The sequence below is a fragment of the Megascapheus bottae genome, chromosome 13 (assembly GCF_031878675.1).
Source record: "Megascapheus bottae isolate mThoBot1 chromosome 13, mThoBot2.hap1, whole genome shotgun sequence".
NCBI classification, from domain to species: Eukaryota; Metazoa; Chordata; class Mammalia; order Rodentia; family Geomyidae; genus Megascapheus; species Megascapheus bottae.
In genome coordinates, this window is record NC_143521.1 from 13,562,282 (window position 1) to 13,588,064 (window position 25,783).

A 25,783-nucleotide genomic window follows, 5' to 3' on the forward strand; every position below is an offset into this window, starting at 1 on the left:
AAGGAGTCACTATACAACAATGCATCAAGCAACACTATTTCTGATTAGAAAAAAAAATGATGTCAAGATTTTCTGTCAGGAACAAGCTCACACTCACAAAGGAGTAGAATCAGAACTATCATTTAGAGTTAGGGAAAATAAACAGGAAAATGATTTAAAACAACAACATATTAAACCTATGTATATTAACATTGCAATTCATACACTATTTCCTGTACTAAAGCCTTTTAACTTTAACGTCTTCCAAAAAAAGCAACAATCTCTATTAAAAGGAAAAGCTTTGCAGCAACTATGTATAAACAAATTTTATTTATTGCTGTCATTGACTTTTCCAAAACTATTTAGAATTCAAGTATATTAAAACTACAGAAAAAAATTAAATGCAAGTCCCAATTTATTCTTAGGCTGAGATAGTTAAACTATTCAAGTCCAGGTGCAAAAACAGTTTTGTTAATGTTATAAATTCACTGCTTAGAGAGAAAAGCTACCCAAACACACCTGCACCTCTTCAAAATTGATTTAACTTTATGTTAAGTAAGCATGCTAAGGACATGAATGTTTAGTCATCAAAAACTCCATAGCTCCATCTGCTACTCCGAGTGAATTCAACAGGCTACTGGGATTCTGAGAACCCTACATTCGATGACATACTTTCCAACTCAATATAGTCAAGAAAAATTTGATAATTATAACTTTACATTAATATTAGATTTTTCACTATGACTTAGTGACATTTTGAAAGTAAATTTACCAACAGAATTTATTATGTGAGGCAAGACAGTGTAACTAAGAATTAAGTTCTGACAGTATAATGAGTTTTAATATTGCTTCTGTCTTGGTACCAGGAATTTGTCCTAGTGGTAGAGTGCTTGCCTAGCATGCACAAAGACGCAGGATCAATTCCTCTGTATTACATACATAGAAAATGCTGGAAGTGGTGCTTTGGCTCAAGTGGTAGAGCTCTAGCCTTGAGAAAGTCCAACAGTGCTCAGGCCCTGAGTTCAAGACCCAGGACTGGCAAAAAAAAATATTGCTTCTGTCTCCTAGTTGTATATAAATGTAGATATAAACACTGCACTGCTTCCTCATCTATAAAATGTGGATGGTATTACTTCCTTACATTCACCAAAAGGGCTAGTGGGAATGTAAACTAGTTCAGCTACTCTGGAAAGTAGTTTGGAGTTTTCTTAAAAACTGAAAATAGACCTTCCCTATGATGAATGGATACAAAAATTGTGGTACTATATATACAATGGAATTCTACATAGCCAACAGACAAGGTAAAATAATGGCATTCGCTGGGAAATAGATGAAGCTAGAGTGAATCATGTGGAGTGAGATAAATCCAGACCAAAGGAACAAAAGGCGCATGGTCTCCTTGATATATGGATATTAAATCCAAACAGTACAATGGCGATGACTCAATATTTGAGTACCCAAGGTAATGGACATGGTCTTGGAGATATAAATATAACTACATAAACATAAAAATCTATGATGGGACATAATATTACTCTATGTGGACTGATATGTATCTATGACATATAAACCCTCAGCTTAATTTTAATTATGTTCTAAAGTCTATATGACAGTGATTGCATATAGAGATTCCCTTCTTGAATATTTGTTAAACATGATCTTTGAAATATGATGTAAAAATCAGTGTTAAAATATTTTAAAATGTTTTTAATCCCTAATTTTTCTTATTTTTAATTTTCGCAGTCATGGGGTTTGAACATCAGACTTGGGTCCTATCCCCAAGCTCTTTTGCTCAAGGACAGCACTGTACCACTTTTAGCCACAACACCACTTCTAGCTTTCTGCTGGTTAACTGAAGATAAGTCTCTCAGAGTCTTTCCTCCTGGGTCTGGCTTTGAACCACAATTCTCAGATCTTAGCCTCTGAGTAGCTACGATTATAGGCAGGAGCCATAGTCCCCTTGGACTAAAAATTTTGAATGTTAAAATGAGCTTAATATACTTATCTGTTCTTATATTGATTAAGCAATGAAGGCACAAAGTCTTTATAACCATGGAACAATGGGACATACCCTCCAAAACCTCAGAGGATGCTAGTGATCGCTCTAAATCTTGGAGATTTATATTTTTCCTATATATACATACCTCTGATGGAGTTTAACTTAAAAATTAGCTACAATAAGAGATGAGAGTAATAATAAAATGGAACAATTTTGATAATATACTATAATAGTTATGTATGACCTCTAAAAAAAGTGTTTGACCAAAATAAATGAATTAGCCAACACAGTATCTGAATGTGAGCTGAATATTTAAGTGAATCTTGTTTTCTCAGGTTTCTTTTCTGTTAAAGACTTATCACCTGGTACACTGAAAACAAATTATGTTCCTCTTTAGATTTGCTATGATCTAGGTCTGCTCTGGTCTTACTAAGTACAGCTCTTTTGTCTACAGTACAGATCTAGAAACAGTGGTGAAGTGTTGGCTTTTGCTTCTTTGGACTTAAGATCACAGCTATAATAAAGTGTGTTGTATCAAATCCCTAAACTCTTAAAATGGGGCTCATGGAAGACTGGTGTAAGCCTGGAATGTAGTAGGTAGGACTGGGGTATGGTTAGAAGGTAAAGCCTGGATGGAAGCATTATTTGCTACTGTAATACCAGGTAGGAATGAGCAGCCGATAATACGGGGTTAAGAATTCAAAAGATAATCTAGATAAATTTTTATCTAAGTGATAGACATGGCGAGGTTTATCCCAGAAATGCAAGGAAAGTCAGGAATAAAAATAATTTCCAGGGGCCGGGAGTTTTGCCTAGTGGTAAGAGTGCTTGCCTAGTATGCACAAACACCCAGGTTTGATTCCTTGGTACCACATACAAAAAAAAAGCTGGAAGTGGCTGTGGCTCAAGTGGTAGAGCACTAGCCTTGAGAAAGTCCAAGGATGGTGCTGAGGCCCTGAGTTCAAGACCCAGGACTGGCAACAAAAAATACTTTTCATTTCTATCTTGCAATATCTGGTAAAGGATCATCTGGTATAGAATCATCTGACTAAATAAACTGCACATGAAGGGAAATGCCCATATTGTACACACACACACACACACACACACACACACACACACACACGCACACAGTCATGTACACAATCACACAAACATACAATCACATAGACATGTGATTGTGAACAGGAAACAGATTATATCCCTTTAAAATCAATAACAACACAAGGAAAGTCACTCCGTTTATGTTTTCCTATGTACTACATATAATACAGAGCAAAATTTTTAAAGAATATTAAAGCTAATATTGGAAAAGATGAAATAAAACATGACTACTTTTTTTGTTGGTTTAGTCTGGTGTCCATTCTAGATGTTGAAGTCAGAATCTGGGTCCTGTCCCTAAGGTTTCTCGCTCAAAGCTAGTGCTCTACCACTAGTAGAGCCACAGTTCTATTTCCAGGTTTATGGTGGAGATTAGTTTCATGGACCTTCCTGCCCACATTCACTTTGAACTATAATTCTCAGATCTCAGCCTCCTGAATAGCTAGGATTATAAGGATAAACTATTGGAACTCAACTTTAAGCAATACCATTTTTACATGATATGACTACCTACATGTAAATATCCAGGATTAATTCCCAAGAATAAATTCATGATTTGTCAGTTACGATTCTATAGAAAACCTGATACATTTTTAACACTGATTTTGAATACTGCTACTTTTCCAAAAGACTTTATCAGGCCTAATTGCTTTTGGTGGAGGCTCTTTTAAGCAGTGTCATGTTGTCTCTAGCAAGCATTCTTTCTATTTTAAGAGTTAAGAGTTTTGATCCCTTGGTGGTGAGAAAATATGAGTAATTAGGGAATAGAATAAATGTATTTATTTGATTACAATTTTTAGAGTTTCCTCAATAATTCTATATTTGAATACAATTTATTCTGGTAAAATTCTTCTATTTCTTTTTCTTAGGTGAGCTAAAAACTTAAAGAGAGATTTCTCTAAAGAGGAAATAAGAGTGGCCTATAGACATATGAAGAAATGCTTGGCATCTCTGACCATAAAAGAAATGCAAATCAAAATAACTATGAGATTCCACCTCACTCCAGTTAGAATGGCCATTATCAAGAAATCTACTAACAACAGATGCTGGTGGGGATGAGACCAGGAGCAATCGCTACTATACTGTTGGTGGGAGTGTAAACTCATTCAACCACCATGGAACGCAGTATGGCAGTTCCTCAACAGACTAAACATAGAGCTCCCCTATGACACAGCAATTCCACTACTTGGCATTTACCTAAATGTCCAGAAACAAGGCCATACTAAAGCTAATAGCAAAACGATGTTCATTGCAGCATTATCTACCATTAGCTAAGATATGGAACCAATGGAGATGTTCCTCAGTAGATGAATGCATCAAGAAGATGTGGTACTTATACACAAATGGAATTCTATGATGCCGTTAGAAAGAATGACATAGCCCCATTTGTAAGGAAATGGAAAGACTTGGAAAAATATCATATTAAGTGAAGTAAGCCAGACCCAAAGGAGCATAGGCTCTCTGGTTTCTCTTATTTGTAATAATTAGTACACATCTAGGATTCTCCTAGCAGAAGATCACATACATACATAGCAGAAGATCTGTACATATGGTCATACAGAAAGAGATTAATGAAATGAACTCTAGGTTATGGAAACATGATAAAAAAAAACATGGTTTTATATTTGTGATTGTTGTTCTTAATGTACTATGTGAAATTATTTATTTTCTGTTTTATTTTCCACTTATGGTTATCTCATGTGGTTACTGTATCTCACTTTGTTACCTGGTATACTGTATATACATACTTATTTGTTTATTTGAAATAGGGAATGGAAGGGGAAAACAAGATGACTGGGAAGAGGAGGGGGGAAGGAAAGGGGGACAAAACCATAAGAAGGGGTATCAAGTTTCAATAAATAATGTACCCACTACCTGACGAATGTAACTGTAACTCCTGTATACATTGTCCCAACAATAAAATACAAAAAAAGAATATATATCTTTTATCATTTTATTTTCCATTGTAAAGGTGATAGACAGAGGGGTTATACAACTCAGGTAATAAATTTCTTATTGAGGAGTGCCACACCCCCCTCATTTTCTTGTAATTTTTCCCTCCCTAACCTTCCCCCTCAAGTTGCATAGGTCATTTTCAACATAGTATGCAGTGAGTAATATTCACCCTTTGTTTTACCATTTCTTTTCCATCTGAAACCAGATAAATGTATATATAAGACAAGGGATACAAAATCAAACACAGAGACAAAAGAGGAAAACACAAACAAAAACCCTGCAAATATTACAATAGAAAATCTTTTTGTTTCCATTTCTTGGAGTTCATTTCAATAAGTATAATTTTATATGATCATGTATCCAAAATTACAGAGTCATTGTGATCCTTATTACTTTTTCTTAACTACGTTTTTTTTTTTCGAATATTAGTCTGGTTGGAGGGTGGAATCAGTAGCGTAGAGTAGAAGGAAAAATGTAAGAGAAAATACGGTCACAATACTTCATAATCATTTATGAAAATAGAATAATGAAAGCCATTACAATATTTTATATGTGTATGTTTTTGAAGGAAGGAGAGACTATAAAAATGGGCAAAGAACAATATAAAAAGAAAACAATCGCTGAATCAGCATCTCTGCTATGTAAGAAACATTGAATAAAAGTCAAAATCAAGCAGTTTAAAAGTCTCTTGAGCTTCATAACTAATACATTATAGAAACCTTGCCAAGTCCTATTGTATCTTATATTGAATGTCACATCAAAGATCAATCAAAGGGATGTCTTAATAAACACAAGAATCTTATCTGTTCGCGAGAATCTATGTCTTCTTAAATTCTAATGAGAGAAAGAAAATCAGGAAAAAACTTGGACACCCTCAGCTAATAAAATAATTTGTAAATGTTGATAGATAAAATGAGCCAGTTTGATTGGACCATTTAGTGGCAAGTTACAAGCTTTTTCAATAGAGACTCTATATGGAACTATTGTGCTAAGTGTCAAGACCATTGAAATTAAAGATTTATTATTGAACCTAATAGGCAAGGAAGTTACTTTTTCTGGTATTATTGAAGTTACAAAGTGTTGTTTGGGATATACTTCACTCTGTCACATTAGTGTCTCATTAGGTGGCTCACAGAAGAAAAATAGAACTTGGGTCCTAGAGTCAAAAATATCTATGCCACTTCTATTCAATGATTTTGTTGTTATGTGTGGATTTTAATAATTATACAATAAGGGGATTTGGCAGAAGATGGCGCTGGTTCAGGGTGAGACTTACTGAGCTCCTGCCAAGACTCATGTACTGGCAGTTCAGGAGACAGTCCTCTAACAGAAATTGATCCTAAGTAAGCTTTAGGACCACAGAGAACTCAGGCAGAGAGGAAAAAAAGGAAAAAAGAAAGAATACCAGCGCGAAAAGAGAGCGTGGAGCTGCACCGCAGAGCGGCCAGGAAGACAAAAGTTCTTCTGAATAAAAGCAGAGAAAGAGCTCCACAGCAGCGCAGACCCGCCGGCTGCAGACAGAGCCACACAGAGCCTGCGCAAGCCCAGAGCCGACACCCGGCTGTGCACGGACCTGTCAGCTTCATGGAACTGGAGAATCCAGCAATTTGTGAGTAGCTCCGAGAAGTTTCCACTTCTGCTCCGGAACAGCATTGGGAGGGAGCCCCTCCCCCACCAGCTGAGAGCAGCGCCATCTTGACTGCTGGCAACGACCTGGCCAAAGCAATTGGAGCCTGAGAGGTGTTGCTGACAGCACCACCTAACTGGCAAAGGATTTCCCAGAGATCCCTTAGCCAGAAATCAGGCCCCAGAACTGCTGAAGTCCGTCCCACTGTGCCCACCGCAGACCTGGTAAACAAAGCCGCACACGGATCTTCCAGCTTTGTTTTACCAAACAAGCAATCTCATCCAAAAACCCACAAACCCAAATCACAAGAGAAAAAGACTTTGTGAAGTGTTTAGATCCCGAATTTGGTGGAGACACGAGTTTCCTAACCTCTCCCAACACACAAAAAAAAAAAACCCTGAAGAATACCCTTTTTTTCTTTTTTTTAACCCCATTTCATTTGCATTTTTAAATGTTCCTATTTTTCTCTTTGCCATTTAACCTACACCTTTTTTTCTAATGTTATGATTCATTCCTTTTTTTCTTCTTTTTTTCTCCTCTCTTTTCCTGCAATCCTGCTGTCACTGTGGTCTTTCCTAGAAACACAGTGACAGCTCTGGGTACAGTTTGAACAAAAACGATATCCATACTGATACATAACCATAAAAAAGGTGATATGTCAAAAAGGTGATATGTCAAAAAGGGGAAGCCATAAAGGAGGCCATAATAAAGGTTTTTCAAAGAATAATGGACGAATTCATAGAATCCACAAACAAAAAGGTGACTGAACTCCAACAAATGTCCAACGAGAACAAAGCTGCTGAGCTAACCACTCAAATGGAAATCAAGGAGCTAAAGAAATCCATACATGATCTAAAACAAGAGACGCAAGGCATCAAAAATGAGCAATTAGAAGCAAGGGAGATGAAGAATAAAGTAGATAGCTTTGATAGCAGGTCAGACAACGCAGAAGAGAGAATTTCCAGGGTTGAAGATAATTTAGTTGTTATAGAAAAAGAACAGAAAATAAGTCAATTCAAATCTAGGAAATATGAGAGAGCGCTTCAGGAAGTCCAAGATACAATAAGGAAGCCAAATTTAAGACTAATTGATATTGAGGAGGGTCTAGAGAAAGAGGTCAATGGTATTGGAAATATACTTCAGGGAATCATCTCAGAGAACTTCCCACATATCCAGAAGGTCAGGCCCATCCAGATACAAGAAGCTTTTAGAACCCCAAACAGACCTGACCAGAAAAGGACATCCCACTGCCACATTATTATCTGAACTGGATCAATAGAGGCCAAAGATAGGATCCTAAAAGCAGTCAGGGAGAAGAGAACAATCACCTATAAAGGCAAACAAATCAGAATAACCCCAGATTTCTCAGCAGAGACCAGGCAAGCAAGAAGAGATTGGAACGATATATACCATGCCCTGAAGTCAAATAACTACCAGCCAAGAATACTGTACCCAGCTCAGCTCTCATTCATAACTGAGGGAACAATAAAAACATTCCATTCCAAGGAAAAGCTTCAGCATTATGTAGCAACAAAACCAACACTACAGAAAGTTCTCAAAAATGTTCTACACATGGAAAGCCAACAAAAATGTAATACAGAGAAAGACATGGCACTTAAAACTCATAACATCTAAGTACCACAGAAACTATCAAGACACAGGCCCTAATGAAAGCTTGTAAAAATGGCAGGAACTAATAATTATTTCTCAATCCTGACTCTCAATATCAATGGACTTAACTCTCCAATTAAATGGCATAGATTATCTAGTTGGATCAAAAAACAGGATCCAACGTTCTGCTGTCTTCAAGAGACACATCTTACCCCAAAAAAACAAACATCTTTTGAAAATGAGAGGTTGGAATAAACTCTATCAAGCCAACGGCCCCCATAAACAGGCTGGAGTTGCCATCCTCATATCAGATAAAATAGATTTCAAACTAAAATTAGTGAGAAAAGACAAAGAAGGTTACTACATACTACTAAAGGGATCTTTCCTCCAGGAGGACATAACCATCCTAAATATCTATACACCGAATCCCGGAGCTCCGAACTTCATCAAGCAAACTTTACTTTCATTGAGACCATACATAGATCGAAACACAGTGGTTGTTGGCAACTTTAACACACCACTCTCACCTATGGACAGATCAACAAGGCAAAAACTCAACAGAGAAACCTTAGAATTGAACAACTATATAGACCAACTAGATCTAACAGACATCTGCAGATTATTCCACCCAGCAACAACAATATACATTTTTCTCAGCAGCACATGGCACATTTTCCAAAATAGACCACGTTTTAGGCCATAAAACAAACCTGGACAGATTCAGAAACACATTCAGAAACAGATTCAGAAATTAATCCCTGCACTCTCTCAGACCACAAGGGCATCAAATTGGAACTGAACACACAACTTCACCAACGAAAACCCTGTAATTCATGGAAATTGAAGTACACATTGTTGAATCGCCAATGGCTCATCAAAGAGATCAGAACAGAAATCCAACAGTTTATGAAATTTAACAATAAAGAGCACACAAAATACCAACTTCTTTGGGACACGGCAAAGGCAGTACTCAGAGGAAAATTTATAGCTCTGAGTGCCTACAATAACAAATTGTAAAAATCGCAAACCAACAATTTAATGTGTCACCTTAAGCTCCTGGAAAAAGAACAACAAATTATTAAAATCAAAGCAGAATTAAATGATTTGGAATCCAAAAAAAAACTACAGAAAGAATCAACAAAACAAGGATTTGGTTCTTTGAAAGAATTAACAAAATTGACAAACCCTTAGCAAATCTTACCAAAAAAAGAAGGGAGCATACCGAAATAAACAAAATCACAAACGAAAATGGTAATATCACGACAGAAATTACCAAGATCCAGAGTATCATGAGGGAATACTTCTCAAATCTTTAGGCCAACAAATTTGAGAATCTAGAAGAAATGGACAAATTCCTAGCCAATATTAACATACCCACACTGAACCAAGAAGAACTAACCCAACTAAACAGGCCTATTTCAAGCACTGAAATAGAAATGGCAATAAGAGACCTTCCACCTAAGATAAACCTCGGGCCAGATGGATTCACAGCTGAATTCTATAAGGTCTTCAAAGCAGACCTTACACTAATACTCCTCAAGCTCTTCAACAAAACTGAAAATGAAGGTTCTTTACCAAACTCATTCTATGAAGCCAGTATAACCCTCATCCCCAACCAGACAAAGATTCATCAAAGAAAGAGAACTATAGACCTATATCTTTGATGAACATCGACGCAAAACTTCTCAACAAAATACTGGCCAACCGTCTACAACAACTCATCAAAAAAATTATACACTATGATCAAACAGGTTTCATCACAAGGAGGCAAAGCTGGTTCAACATACGCAAATCAATATAATTCAACACATCAACAGGAGCAGGGACAAAAATCACATGATTGTCTCAATAGATGCAGAAAAGGCATTTGACAAGATCCAACACCCCTTTATGTTAAAAGCTCTGGAGAAACTAGGAATCCATGGAACATTCCTCAATGTAATAAAGGCTGTGTATGACAAACCCACAGCTAGTATTACACTTAATGGTGAAAAGCTAAAGCCATTCCCTCTAAAATCAGGAACAAGACAAGGATGCCCACTCTCTCCACTCCTCTTTAACATAGTATTAGAATTCCTAGCCAGTTCAATAAAGCAAGAAGCAAGCATAAAGGGGATCCAAATAGGAAAAGAGGAAGTAAAACTATCCCTCTTTGCAGATGACATGATCCTTTATTTAAACAATCCTACAGACTCTACTCCCAAGCTCCTTGAGCTGATTCAAAACTTTGGAAGAGTAGCAGGGTATAAAATTAACCCTCAAAAATCAACTGCCTTCCTCTACGCCAACAGTGAGAAGAATCATGCAACAATCAGGAAAGCAACTCCTTTTGCAATAGCCTCAAAGAAAATAAAGTACCTAGGAATTACCTTAACTAAGAATGTAAAGGACCTTTTTGATGAAAACTTTAAAACCTTGAAAAAGGAAATTAAAGCAGAACTGAGGAAATGGAAAAACCTCCCATGCTCCTGGATTGGAAGAATCAATATCGTGAAAATGACAATCTTGCCAAGGGCTATCTACAAATTCAATGCAATACCCATCAATATCCCAATGTCATTCTTTAAAGAAATGGAAGAGGCAATCCAAAATTTCATAGGGAATAATAAAAGACCCTGTATAGCAAAAACACTTCTTAGCAGAAAGAACAGCGCCGGAGGAATTTCAATACCAAACTTTAGACTCTATTACAGAGCTATAATTTTGAAGTACCATGTGCTTGGTACTGGCACAAGAACAGGCCTGAAGACCAGTGGAATAGAACTGAAGACCCAGATATTAAACCACAGACCTATGGCCACCTAATCTTTGACAAGGGAGCCAAAAAAATAGAATGGAAGAAAGATAGCCTCTTCAACAAGTGTGCTGGCAGAACTGGTTAAGCACAGGCAGAAAAGTAAAGTTGGATCCTTCTTTGTCATCCTATACTAGAATTAACTCCAAATGGATCAAAGACCTGGAGGTAAAAGCTGACACACTGAAAACTTTACAAGAAGGAATAGGAGGTACACTAGACCTCCTTGGCACAGGTCGAAACTTTCTTAATAAGGACCAAAAATCACAACAAATCAGAGAAAGTCTGGATAAGTGGGACTGCATTAAACTGCAGAGCTTTTGTATGGCAAAGGACATAGCTAGTAAATTAATTAGGAAGCCTACAGAATGGGAGAAGATCTTCACCAACCAAACAACGGACAAAGACCTCATACCTAAATATTTCAACAGCTCAAAAAATTGAATCACTCCAAAACTAATCTCCAAAGTAACAACCATCCCATTAAAAAATGGGCCAAAGACTTAAAGAGAGTCTTCTCTGAAGAAGAAACAAAAATGGCCTATAGACACATGAAGAAATGCTCAACATCTCTGGTCATAAAAGAAATGCAAATCAAAACAACTCTAAGATTCCACCTTACTCCAGTTAGAATGGCCAGGATCAAGAAAACTAATAACAACAGATGCTGGAGGGGATGTGGCCAGGAGGGATCACTACTACACTGTCGGTGGGAGTGCAAACTCATTCAACCACTATGGAAAGCTGTATGGCAGTTCCTCAAAAGACTAAACATAGACGTCCCCTATGACCCAGCAATTCCACTACTTGGCATTTACCCAATTATCCAGAAACAAAGACATACTAAATCCACCAGCACAACAATGTTCATTGCAGCACTATTCACCATAGCAAAGTTATGGAACCAACCTAGATGTCCCTCAGTTGATGAATGGATCAACAAGATGTGGTATTTGTACACAATGGAATTCTATGCTGCTGTCAGAAAGAATGACATTGCCCCATTTGTTAGGAAATGGAAAGACTTAGAAAAGATCATATTAAGTGAAGTAAACCAGACTCAAAGGAACTTAGGCTCAATGGTTTCCCTCATTTGTCATAATCAGTAGAAACCTTGGGCTCTCCTAGCAGAGATTTGAAATGGAGCAGAACCTTGATACAAAAGGCCATATAGTAGGACACTAAATGAAAGGATCTCTAGGATATAGAAACATAAGCCATATAATGAATGATTGTTTTCCTTAAGGTACTATGTTATCTCTCATCTCTTTTGCTGTCCCTTGGTTATCACATATTGTTACAGTATCTCATTTTGTTACCTGATATATTGGATATATTTGTATTTGGTTATTTGAAATTGGATAGGGAACGGGGGAAAACAAGATGAGGGGTGGGGATGGGGGGAGGGAAATGGGGACCAAGACATGTGAAAGGGTATCAATGTATGGGAATTAATGCACCATCTATCTGGCAAATATCATGTAACCCTTCTATTAATTACAATAAAAAATATATGAAAAAAATAATTATACAATAAGCTGGTGGCTATATTAGCTAGCTAGGAAGGTGAGATTCTAGAAGGATGTTCCAAGTACCTGGGCAGAAAAGTCTGTGAGACTCTTAACTCCAATTAATCATCAGAAACGCAGAAGTGGATCTTTGGCTAAAGTGGTAGAGAGCTACCCTTGAGTACAAAAGCTCAGAGATAGTGCTTAGGCCATTAGTTCAAGACTCTTCCTGACCCAAAAAGAAAAAAACCCATATATCATGCAATGTAAATATGTCTACTTAAAGACAGCAGAATTTTTTTGTCATTAACCTCAATTCAGCCTCATTCCATTTCCTCAACATTTCCTTTTCTTTTTCACCATCTCTTAAACATTTATTAACAAGATGTATTATTTCCCTTGAAAGCCATATCACTTACTTTTGTAGAAATATGAGCTAAATAGGTAGTTGGAACACAGAGAAAAGAATACTGGGAGAAAAAGAAGGAAGAAGGTTTTGAAAGCTATTCCTCAAAAACACCCTTAGACAGAGACCATGTTGCATGAAGCAAGTTATGATTCAACAAATAGCTAAGATGTTGTGATAAACTAAGCCAATCCAATGTGTAAGGAGAATGAAAAAAATCTGTGAATGTAACAAGAATAAAATGGAGTCTGTTGTTGATTGACAGGGAGAACTGTTCATCAAGCATATTTTGAAAATGTACTAAAATATATAATCCACAAGGACAAAAAGTATTACCAAAATTTTACTAACTAGCATTTTTGTTTCATTGAAGAATTCAATAAAAGAACAATGAGCTACTTTAAGGCATTTTACTGTTGCTTTGACAAAATTACAGTATTAAACTGTTGGGGACCGACTGTGGGGTCAGTGACAGTGACTGTGGGGTCAGTGACCTTGGACCCGCACAATTGAGTACACAAGGAAGTAAGCTCTTATCATGATTTGGGGCTGTGTCAATAGCTTCTCATTTAACCTATTTCAGGAAGTAAGCTCTTATCATGATTTGGGGCTGTGTCAATAGCTTCTCATTTAACCTATTTCGGACTTGATCGCTTCTCATTCAACCTATTTGAGACTTGTAGGAATGTAGCCCCTGGCAGTTCCCTAGTTTAATGAAGTGTATTTAAGGTCAGAACTTGAAATAAACTGGGCTACCATCTTGGGCTACAGGCTTCTTAAGCTGTGGGTCCTGATTTGGGCTGTAGCCCTCCCGAACCCCATCTGTTTGTCTCTCTTCTATTTTTTCCTAGTCCCTGCCCCCTATTTCAGGAATCCCAATTTGCTAACCCTGGTTCGCTGCCGGCTGGCCCCGGCAAGAAACTGATAACGCAATCCAAAACAGAGAGCAATCAAGCCTGAAAATTTGACCTTTATTAACTGAATAGAAAAAAGTGGGTGAGATACAAAGTAGTAGAATGCAAGAGGTATGAAAGCAAAAGATCTGTTCTTTCAGAAACATCCAAATTAGTGGCAAATGAGAAGATACAACAAAGGTAGCTGACATCAACAATATTGAAGACAAATGAAAGTTTAAAGTAATAAAAGTTACAGGACAAAAATTAAGTTTAAATGTATGATTTCTCATTACTACTAAAGTCAGTAACAATACAAGCAAGTAGGGCAAGATCAGATCCTCAAATCTGTCCACAGAGGACATTACAAACAAGAACAAGCACATATATGATATTTTGAATACTAAAAGGAAAAAAGAAAACTTTTGACTGTGTAAATTTTTTTTTAATTTTTTATTGTAATTAGTAAAAGGGTTACATGATATTTGCCAGACAGAAGGTAAGCTGACTGTGTAAATTTTATTTAGTCTTAATCATTAGTTGAACTCTCAGTAATGCTGGACTTGGTCTATATAATTTTCTCCATAAATTTGTTTTACCTCAAAATAATCTAATCCCTTTAACCAAGTATGACAATGATAACTACATGAAAACATAAAGATAGCCAATTTATCTAAAGAATGATTAAGTTTACTAGACAGTTTTAACTAAATATGTATATGAACATGTTCACATAAGCACAAGACAAATGAACAGTGAAATAAATGATATTTTTCTAGATAAATAAATGAGTAAATACATATGTTGTTCCTCAAAACCACCTACATCATATGCAATTAATTCTTTATTTCATGTGTGTATGTGTGTATATGTGTGTGTGTGTGTGTGTGTGTGTGTGTTTATGGATGGAAGAAAAAAGGAGAGTAAAAAGTGAAGGAGAAGAATATAGGGAAAGAGGGAAGAAAAAGTTAATTGTGCAGTCTCAGCAAAGATACAATATCTAACTAGCTCATATAACATTAATATCATATGATTTTACATTTATTGATGTATTTGAAATTATTTTTATTTAGATACCTACTTAGTTACTTGAGAAAGTAGCTTTCTCTGAAGTAAAACATCTTACAGGCTATTTATACATAGAACTTATTAAAAGAAAATGGTTTTCTAGACCATGCATCAAGGCACAGACCTGTAATTCCAGCACTGGGGAGGCTAAATCAGGAAATTAAGTCTTTGAGGCAATTGTGGGCTGCACAGTGAGTTTGAGGACAGCTTGGGCTACATAGTGATAACTTATCTCAAAAAAGAACAAAAGAAGGAAGAAAGGCAAGCAGGTAATGAGGGAAGAAGTGAGAGAAGGGGCCAGAAAAGAAAAGAGGAAATGTTGCATTCAAAATAATACTTAGTAATAAATTCCACATATAGAAAGGTTATAATTTTAGGACAGTTCTAAACATGAAAACAATACAAACTATTTTCTAACTAACAGGTAAACTAAAACTTATAAAGACAATTTTGGTTGAAAGAATTCATGCTTAATGGATTGGATATGGGAATTTGGTAAGGGACTGGAACATATTGGTTTAAAAAGTAGTCAGTTATTTAAACTATACTTTTTATTACATGAAGCAATAGTTAATTACTCACTCTCCCACAAGCCTAAGAGGTAGTATCTATTGTTAAAGCTCAGATGACACTCATCTTGAGCAAGCTCAAGCAACAGAAACTGGCAACCTTTACAACATGCTGACAATAGTCTATGAAACATTAAATGTCAGTCATATGACAGGAAGATGTGCAGTTGCTGAAGGAAGAGCCTGGGGTGGCATAAGGCCTCTACCCACCACCATAGGGATGGCTGAGAGATTAAATCTTTTAAAATCTGCATTAAGGTGAAACACTTTTGCAGACAAATAACTGATGGCATGTCTTACAAGAACAGTGGACCAGCCCGGTGGGGTGGCTCATGCTTGTAATCCTAGCTACTCAGGAGGCTGAGATCTGAGGATCAGAATTCAAAGACAGCCTGGGCACTAAAATCCGAGAGACACTTATGTCCAATTAACCACCAGAAAACTGGAGGTGGTGCTATGGCTCAAGTGGTAGGGTGGTAGCCTTGAGCTGAAGAGCTCAGGGATAGCACCCATGCCCAGAGTGCAAGCCCCACGACCAACAAAAAAAGAATGATGTTAAACATGTTAAACAGTTATTCAGTAGTGTTATGCTCCCAAACAGCAGTGACAGACTATGCAAAGAAAGATGACCAGAAATAAGGGGGAAAAGGATGTATGTAATTTTTTCATATTTAAAAACATATTTTAGTCACAGTCTTGTCTGAAGATGTTTTAGGATTTATAAGAGGCAGGCAGGTACCTGTGGCTCATGCCTGTAATCCTAGCTATGCAGGAGGCTGAGATCTGAGGAAAGCAGTTCAAAGCAATCCAGGATAGAAATGTTCATGCGACTGTCATCTCCAAATATCTATCAGAAAACTGGAAGTAGTGCTGTGGTTCAAAGTGAAAGAGTGATATCTTGAGTGAAAAACCCCAGGCCCTAAGTTCCAAACCCATGACAGAAAAAAAAAAAAAAAAAAGACAAAGTATACAAAATGCAGGCTGAATTACAAGTACTATGGTAAGGCTCTGAATTCATTTAAAAGTAGACCTTACCAAAAAAATAAAAGACCTTATATAAAAGAAAAAATAAATATCACAATCTATTTTGCTTTTTTTTAAAGAAATATTTGAAATATTTGGAAGATTACGTAGTAACGGAGTAGTGGAGATTACTTCAGAATTGTTTATTTTAAAGTTAACTTTAAAAAAAAAAAACAAGAATAAAGAGGAAAAAAGAACAAAGGCCAGCTCTGACAAGTATAGGAGAAGCTAACAAAATAGATCCATGATATACCTTGTATATCTATGATTGCAAAAGTATAGATTAGATGGTCCAAATATATCCATTTAAAGTGATAAATGACAGCATTTTTAAAAAGCAAAATTCAAATATACTTCCCATAAAATCCATTTCAACGTGTAACTCCAGATAGAAGTAAAATTATGAGAAAACTGTCTCAAGAAATACTCCTTCAAAGAAAACCTAGTTATATGAATATCAAGAAAAAGTAGATTTCATGAAAATAAACTTAGCCACAAGTCAAGCTTAGAGAGTAAATAATGGTATAGGATAAAATTCTGTTTCAAAGAGAAATTCAAACCATGAAGGCTATGCATATAACAAGAAAATGTATAAAATCTACAAATACAACTAAAAAAATATGTTGCTAACGCCATAAGATAAATCCACAGAACTGGAGATTGCAACATACAAATTCCTCCAAGTCGTTCTCAAGTCTATAGCACCCACTTCTCGTTATAAAACTTTAAGCAAAGCTGGGCTAGGTGGCTCTCTCCTGTAATCCTAGCTATTCAGGAAACTGAGATCTGAAGTTCAAAGACAGTCCTGGCACTAACGTCCATGAGACTCTTATCTCCAAGTAACCACCAGAAAAGCGGAAGTAGCACTGTGACTCAAGGCGTAGGGTGGCAGCCTTAAGCTGAATAGCTCAGGGACAGCACCCAGGGCAAGAGTTCAAGTCCAGCAAACAAAAACAAACAAATAAACAAAAAAACATAACTTTAACAAAAAATAAAACTATCAGATGAGACAATTAGATGATGTAAAAAAAAGTTTGCCCTATTATCCAACTTCGTCCCCATAAAATTAAAAGAATTTTCTTTTTATTTATCATTATATTTCCTATTGTTAAAAATAAATTGAAGTAAGAAAGTGTGAATTACCCCCAAAAATACAAGTTAACAGATGATCAACTGATTAGATCAATTAATAGAAGAAAGTTTCAGGATGTATCTAATTTTTGTACTTAATACGATGCCCTAAGAATAAATGGTATAAGAATCTTACCCTTAATCACTCTACACTCTTTTTATTTTAATTGTTATTCTTATTGTAAAGTTGGTATACAGGTTGTAGTTATGTAAGTCAGGTAATGAGTACATTTTCTCCTGATTTCCAATATCGTGCCTAGTATCACTGAATTAGTTCACATTTTGTCGCTCCATTTATGTGCTTCCCCTCCCTCCCATAAAGAGAGTACAGAGATCTCTATACATTTAGCATCTAAATTCCCAACAGACTTCTTTTACCTTAGTTTTGGCCCTATCAGGGTTTGAACCCAGGGCCTTGTGCATATTCAGCTTACTCACTTGTCTGGCACTCTACTACTTGAACTAGGAATGCCTCCAGTACTTTAAGGCAATCCTTTACAAGACTTTCAAAGACTCATTACCAAGTCTTCTGAGAAGATAACAACAGCGAACCCAGTTCAGTCTATCCACACTAGGAGATCTTCTTACTATCAATGCTCCAGAGCTTACACTGTAGTCAAATGGGGTCATTATTCCAGAACCAGTTGCAAGAGGAGTTCACTCATGCCTTACTAAATAAACCCAATGTGAAATGGTGACTGATTTTACAAGTTCATTCAAGAAGCAGTCCACCCTGCGGCATGATTCAGTTATAATTATAAACTGGACCACAGCAGAACAGCATTCGGCTCGTGTAGCAAACAACCAACATCCACCTCTGTCCTACCTATGAAAATCAGCTCAACTGCTCACTAAACAATGGAAGGAGCCTATATGCAAGGAGCTTCCTCACTTAAAAATGGAAGCAGCCATTGCAGGAGAAAACTACACAGTCCTTACAAAGAGCCTTAGCTAAACTACTTCCATCCTTCTTTCCAACGTGGATGGTTTCTGATGGCAACTATTGCCATCAGAAATAAGTGATTTTTTTTTAAACATGGTTTTTACATGATAGATTGGAAAAGAAGGTTGAGGGCTAATACAGATCGGGTTCAAATCTACTCACTCCTCCCATGCCACTCCACCAGGTACAGCCTACTCAGTGTGGGAATGGGTGGCCTCTTAGCTAGGACAGCTTTTATTTTGAGGGGGGGGGGTCAGAAATGTCTTAGAGAAAACAGGGGCATAAATTAAAACAGAAATAAAGAACATGATTTGTGACAAAGCAGAGTTATCACAGAATCAAGGCTGACTGGATGTTCTCACCTTGACATCTCTCTTTGCCTAACGAATTCTCACTCGTTCTTTACAAGACAACTTAGCAGTTCCATCTGAAGACCTTTCCCTATTCTCCACATCCTTCACATCCAAATCTTTCAGGGTGACACCACATTTCCTAGTGATTTCATTAATCATCTTCTGTTGTAACTGTCTTTTCTTTTGAGATTAAAAAACTATATTATAGGAGAACAATTTTAGTAAAAATAGCTGTGTAGTTTTTTTAATATATCTCAATATAGTTACAATAACTCTTAACAATTTACAATTATGTACATTATCATCCTCCAAGAGAAATTGCCTATCTTTTAGCAATTATTTGCCAGTCCTCACTCATTCCAGGCCTTGGCAAAGATGAATCTATGAACCTATTCCAGAGATTTATATAAATTGAATTATACAATATTTTGTCTTTTTGTTTAGACACTCCTTTCATTTCATTTTACATATCTATGTTGTAACATGAAACAGAAATAGAACATCCTACTTTTTATGACTCAGTGGTATTCCATTATACTATTTTTTGTGCTGGTAACAGAACTTGAACTCAAGGCCTAGTTGCTTTTGTTTAGCTCTTTCACTCAAGGCTAGTGCTTTACCAATTTAGCCACAGTTTCACTTCTAGTTTTTTGACACAAAGACTGTAGACTTTCTTGCCTGGCTGGTCTTGAACTATGATCCTTAGATCTCAGCCTCCTAAGGAGCTAAGGTTATTGGCATAAGCCATTCACCACCAGATTTTATTAAAATTTTACACCACATTTTTATCTATTATGGCTCTGGGTTGTTTCCAGTTTTTGCTATATGCCAGTGAATAATGCTGCTCTGAGCACTCATATCTGAGTACTTAAGTAGACCTGTGCTTTCATTTCCCATACTCATATATTCAGAAGTAGAATTATTTGGACATGTATAATCACAACATATTTGACTTTTGGAACAATTACAAAACATTTGCCCACTTTCCATTCCCACTGATAATAAAATGTCTCCCATTTATCTAGTCCTAAAACTTTTCCAGAGCAGAAACTAGGTATTGTGTCCCAGAACAAAGTAAAATGCTTAACACATTATAGTTGTCTATAAATATTTGTAAATGATTTATTAAGAGTCCCAAATAGGTTTTGTTTTTTGGTTTGTTTGTTTTTTTTGCCAGTCCTGGGCTTAAGCTCAGGGCCAGAGGTCTGTCTTTGGATTTTTCGCAAGGCTAGAATTCTACCACTTGAGCCTCAGCACCACTTCTGGCTTTTTCTAAGTATGTGGTACCAAGGAATTGAACCCCGGTCTTCCTGCATGCTAGACATGCACTCTACCACTAGGCAAACTCCAGGCCCCAAATAGTTTTTTAATCTTATGCTTTCCTATAGCACCTTTCCTCATCCAAGTATTCCTTTCTTGTATCTTTAACATTCATCCTTCCTAACATTTTCCTATGAAGTCATGATGAATAATGCATTCCCAGGTACTAGCACTAGTTTGAAAGGGTGTTCTAACAACTGCTCCACCACAGAGTTGTGACCTGAGCTGTGATCTGCATACTAGAGAAGTTACTACAAGGTGTCTCATAGATCAGATCAAATATTTCTGAGTCTGTGTCAGTTAGTAGACAATCGGAAGCCCCAGCACATTTCCCAAATGTTCTCAGCAAATTTTCTTGGCTCTCGGACACCCTCTACTGGTTCTTCTAGCAACAACATGAAAAATGGCCTAGCAAGGGACACAAGCAGAGACTCCCACAAGGGCACAAAAGGCAACATATGGGACACATCTCAATACAAAGGCAACCAGAGATACTCTGCAGATGAAAGGGCCTTCCAATCCTAAAGACTGGGGCTCAGCCTCCCAACACTGGCACTTGAGTAGCCTGATGACTTCCTGCTCTGACCAGTTAAAAAAGCTCATGCAGAGGAAATACCCACTTTGATCCTATATCACAAAAGGGACATGTGACCCAGATGGAACTTGTACTTTAAATGAGGCCAACTCCTCTTGATATGAAAGAGTTTATATCTCTTATACAGTCACATGTAAGTAAACATAAATTCCTTGTAAAAGCCTCACCAAAATCTTTCTACTTCTGCTCTCAACTCCTAGACTGAGCACTGATTCTCACATAGAAGGTTGCATACATACAGCCTGTGTCATTTCAATTAAGACTAAAAGGTGGCCAGTGTAGAGTGCTTGCCTAACATGTGCAAAGACCTGGGTTCGATTCCTCAGTACCACATACATAGAAAAAAAGCCAGAAGTGGTGCTTAGACTCAAGTGGTAGAGATCTAGCCTTGAGAAAGTCCAAGGACAGTGCTCAAGCCCTAAGCTCAAGCCCAGGGCTGGCAAAAAAAAAAAGACTAAAAGGGCCAGTAAGTGGCTCTTTAGAATTTCCTTTCAGCAGCCTGTGGATTTCATACAAATTGGAACTTTGAAGGTGTAGTGAAAACGGAAAACTTTTAAATGAAGAGTTCACTCAGAATTATCTTGAAGGGTCTCCTGTCTCACTGAAGGAAAGATCTTTCTCTGGCTGGATTAGGAGAAATACTGTCATTGGACAAGTTAAAGAAGAGGGTAGGAGGTTGTGATTCTCTGTTGTTAAAGGGAGGGACCACAGAATGCATGAAAATGAAAATGACATCTACAAATAAAGAATAGTCCTCCAAGGACAACCAGTAAGGACAAGGGATTTCAATCCTGAAACCAGGAGCCTTTAGAGCTTACAGCCCCATTCCACCAACATCAGACTTCAATTCTACCATGTTCTGAACAGAGGACTCAGATGAGATACATTGTATAAAACTGTTTCAACTTGTAATCTGTTATGGCAGCAATGGAGAGTTATAATATTCTCAAATAACAATATTTAAAACTCTAATATTCCAGGGTTCCTAAGTTAAAAAATCACAGAGATGCAATGGCTGTGTGCCTCTGATATATGAAATAATATTTATGGAAATGAACTCCAGGAAATGGAAACAAGAGGTTTATTTTTCCCCTGTGTTGCTTTTGTTTTCTTTTCTTTTTGTCTTGTTTGCTCCTTCATCCGTCTTTGGGAGGGTAAGGAGGGCACAAAAATGAAGAGACAAAGGGTCAAAAATGTAGCAATGGTACTATGTTGAAAGTGAACTATAACCGACTTGTGCATGACGAGAGGAGGGAAAAACGGTGAGAGAGAGGGAAGGGATGACATTGTCCCAAAAGAAATCTAGTCATTTATGTAACTGTAACTCTGCTTTACATCCCCTTTATAGTAACAATTTTAAAGTAATAATCACTAGGAGTGTCCACTTAAAATTGTACATTTCCAGCATCTATCCATATCTCATGATTTTTATAATAAATACATTGGAAATGTCAAATTATAGTTATAGACTATTTTACATAATTTGATACTTAAAATTTTTTTAAATAATTTACTACACAGGCACCAGGGTAATCTGAGCTACTCAGAAGATTGAGATCTGAGGATCATAGTTCGAAGACAGCCCCAAAAGGAAAATCTATGAGACTCTTAACTCCAATTTACCAAACACACAATTTTTTTCATATATTTTTATTGTAATTAATAGAAGGGTTACATTATATTCACCAAATAGAAAGTGCATTACTTCACATACATTGATACCCTTTCTCATGTCATGGTACCAATTTTCCTCCTTCCCCTCCCCCATCTTATTTTCCTCCCTTCCCTATCCTACTTCAAATAACCAAACAATATATCAGATAACCAGGTGAAATACTGTAACAATATGAGATAAACAAGGGACAGCAAAAGAGATGAGAGATAACATAGTACATTAAAGACAGCAATCACTCATTATATGGCTTTTGTTTCTTACATCCTGGAGGTCTTTCCATTTAGCATCATTCTATATGGCCTTAAGTATCTAGGTTTTATTCTATTGTGAATCTCTGCTAGGATGGCCCAAGGTTTCTACCGATTATGACAAATGAGCCAGCCTATGTTCCTTTGAGTCTGGCTTACTTCACTTAATATGATTTTTTTTCTAAGTCTTTGCATTTCCTTACAAATGGGGTGACGTCATTCTTTCTGACGTCCATTGTGTATAAATACCACATCTTGTTGATCCACTCATCAACTCAGTGACATCTGGGTTGGTTCCATATCTTTGCTATGGTAAATAGCAAGTACACAATTTTTATAAAGCCAGAAATGGAGGTGTGGTACAAGTAGTAAAGCTCTAACCTTGAAGATAAACTTAAAGGACAGTGCCCAGGCCCTGATTTCAAGCCCCAGTAAACACACACACACACACACACACACACACACACACACACACACTTTCAGAATTATACAAAAGCTAAATAAAAATAAAAATGATAGTGATTTATAGTTATCATTCCAGCAAACATTTACAAATTAATTATTTAAATTAAATATATGATTCCTTTGTCAAGTCATCTTGAAATAGTCTTACCAGTTTGATACACTTCATCTCAGGATTATTTCTCATTATATATTTTAATGCATTTTATTATATGCATATTATATATATATATATATTTTTTTTTGCCAGTCCTGGGCTTGAGCTCAGGGCCTGAGCACTGTCCTTGGACTTTCTCAAAGCTAGAGCTCTACCACTTGAGCCTCAGCACCACTTCCAGCTTTTTTCTATGTATGTGGTACCGAGGAATCAAACCCGGATCTTTGTGCATGCTAGGCAAGCACTTTAACCACTAGGCCAAACTCCCAGCACATATTATATATTTTAAGGACATATTAGTCACATTAACAAAACTAGTGCTTGTTAATATAATTGACTGAATCAATGTTTAGAATATTTGAAACATAAATGATGCTGAAGTTTACAGGCCTCCAAAGTACAAAGATTTCTAAGGCAAGTGTCACTTTTATTTTTAGTGTACAAATGCATAAAAAGCAGTCATTGTGAGTTACTTTTTAACAGAACTTTATTGGTATGATGATCGTGTTTGGGTATTTATATTTCTTGAATTAGCAGCTCAAAGCTGCCTGGACTCTATTGCATGGATATTATAGCTCCTCCAGTTCCTGATCTGCAGAGCACTTGCTCTGAGTATTCCAAGTTCTACCTGCTCCAGTCAATGTTTCTAAACATTACTGTAAAATGAAAAATGGACTTTTTGATAGACTCTAGAATAGAACAAATTCTGGACTTGAAATATGGACACTTACTTTTTCTGAGTTCTTTCAGCCAGCCTTGCAATCTCTATAGCTGCCTTCCTTGCTTCAAAATCTTCCCTTTTCACGATCTCACCAGTCCCTCTGTAGCCTAGCTCCACCAACTGGCGAGCTAAGCCTTCATCCTACGAAGAAAATCAATTCATTTATGTGTGGGTGAGGGAGGGTATTTTCCTCCCAATGAGTACTAAGCAAACATGAAAGCTGACAAATTGAATGTATTATTTTTAAATGAGCTGAGTTAACAGATATGAAAAACTAGTTCTCCCACAATAAATTTAGACACATCTTTCTGTGTACCACAGATACAAGATGAAATGAGAAATGACCTCAACCACTAAAGATTCTCTGAGGGATTGAGAGACAAAAAGTCTACTGTGTTTTTAATCAAGTTATGAGAACAGCATGGACAATTAATAGTGTATCTTTAAAACAATAAAGTTAGAGACAATAGTGCTCACAGAAAAAAAAGACTTTGAAAATCAATGGCACAAAAAGAGAATTCAGCTGTTTTCAGAAAGTTTCAATGCTTCCCATTTAGGTCCTTTAAGTCAAGTAAGGGAGGACAACACAATATTGTAACTTCAAATACAATTAAAGCAAGCAGATGAAATGCTCGCTTAATTGGAAAGCTTTGTTTCCATATAATGTTGGTAAAAATAAAAACAAAAAAGTAAACACCCAAGATAATCACAACAAGCTTCAAGTTGAAAATTAAATCCCATAGTAATTTTGCCATTTTATATTACAGTTGTCAACTGAAATTGACAAGTTCAATTGTTAAGTGCATAACATACTCATGAACTTGAAGGGGTATCATGTTATATGAAGCCACTGAAATACAGAATCATATGGAAGTATTTTTTATTTTATTATTAAGATGGTGTACACAGGGGATACAGCTATGTAAGTCAGGTACATTTCTCTTTGAATAGTGTCACCCTCCTTCATTTTCTCCCAGTTTTTCAAGTCATTACCATCTTAATTAAAATACAATAAGAACAGTTTATACCTTTTTAATAGAGATCATTACTTAGTACCATAGTATTGAATGAAGAAACTGTCTAACAAATCAGGATACCTAAGATGCTTAAGAATCTTTCAATGCACAGTGACTATTAAAAATAAAAGCATTCAAGCAAAACAAGTGATTTAGATACTACTTTCCTTGCTTGTTGATAAAAACAAACCCTGAAGTTCACTGCATTTACATGGAATAAATACACACATTTACAAACTTATGACAAAGCAAAGTTATAGACCTTGACCTAAAAATGAATGAAATTATGTCATTTGCTGGGAAATGTATGGATCTGAAAAATATCATTTGAAGTAAAGTAAGCCAAGTTCTCAAGAACAAAGGTGACATGCTCTCTGGCATATATGGATGTTAGCCTTAAAATATAAGTGTAAACACATACCAGATCATATGTGTATACATATCTATGTATGTATGAGTGATATGTGTCTACATATAGTCAATCATATTAAAACATGGTATTTGCAGGTGTGCAATACCATTGCAAAACTCTTTTTGAACACTAAGCACTAGTGAGAAGGAAGTGGATAAAACCGGGTGAATATAGCCATAATCGATGTACATGCATAGAAATGGAACTGGGAAACTC

At 36.5% G+C, this 25,783-nt stretch overlaps 1 protein-coding gene across 1 annotated transcript in view; it reads right to left on the reverse strand.

Annotated features, from left to right (window-relative positions):
- The window catches only part of Cfap299 (cilia and flagella associated protein 299), a 488,707-nt gene that overhangs the window by 457,170 nt on the left and 5,754 nt on the right, over positions 1-25,783 (reverse strand). Inside the window, exon 2 of the mRNA XM_090344002.1 lies at positions 24,150-24,280. Coding sequence (XP_090200128.1) covers positions 24,150-24,280 — 131 coding nt within the window. The remainder of the gene's footprint in view (positions 1-24,149; positions 24,281-25,783) is intronic.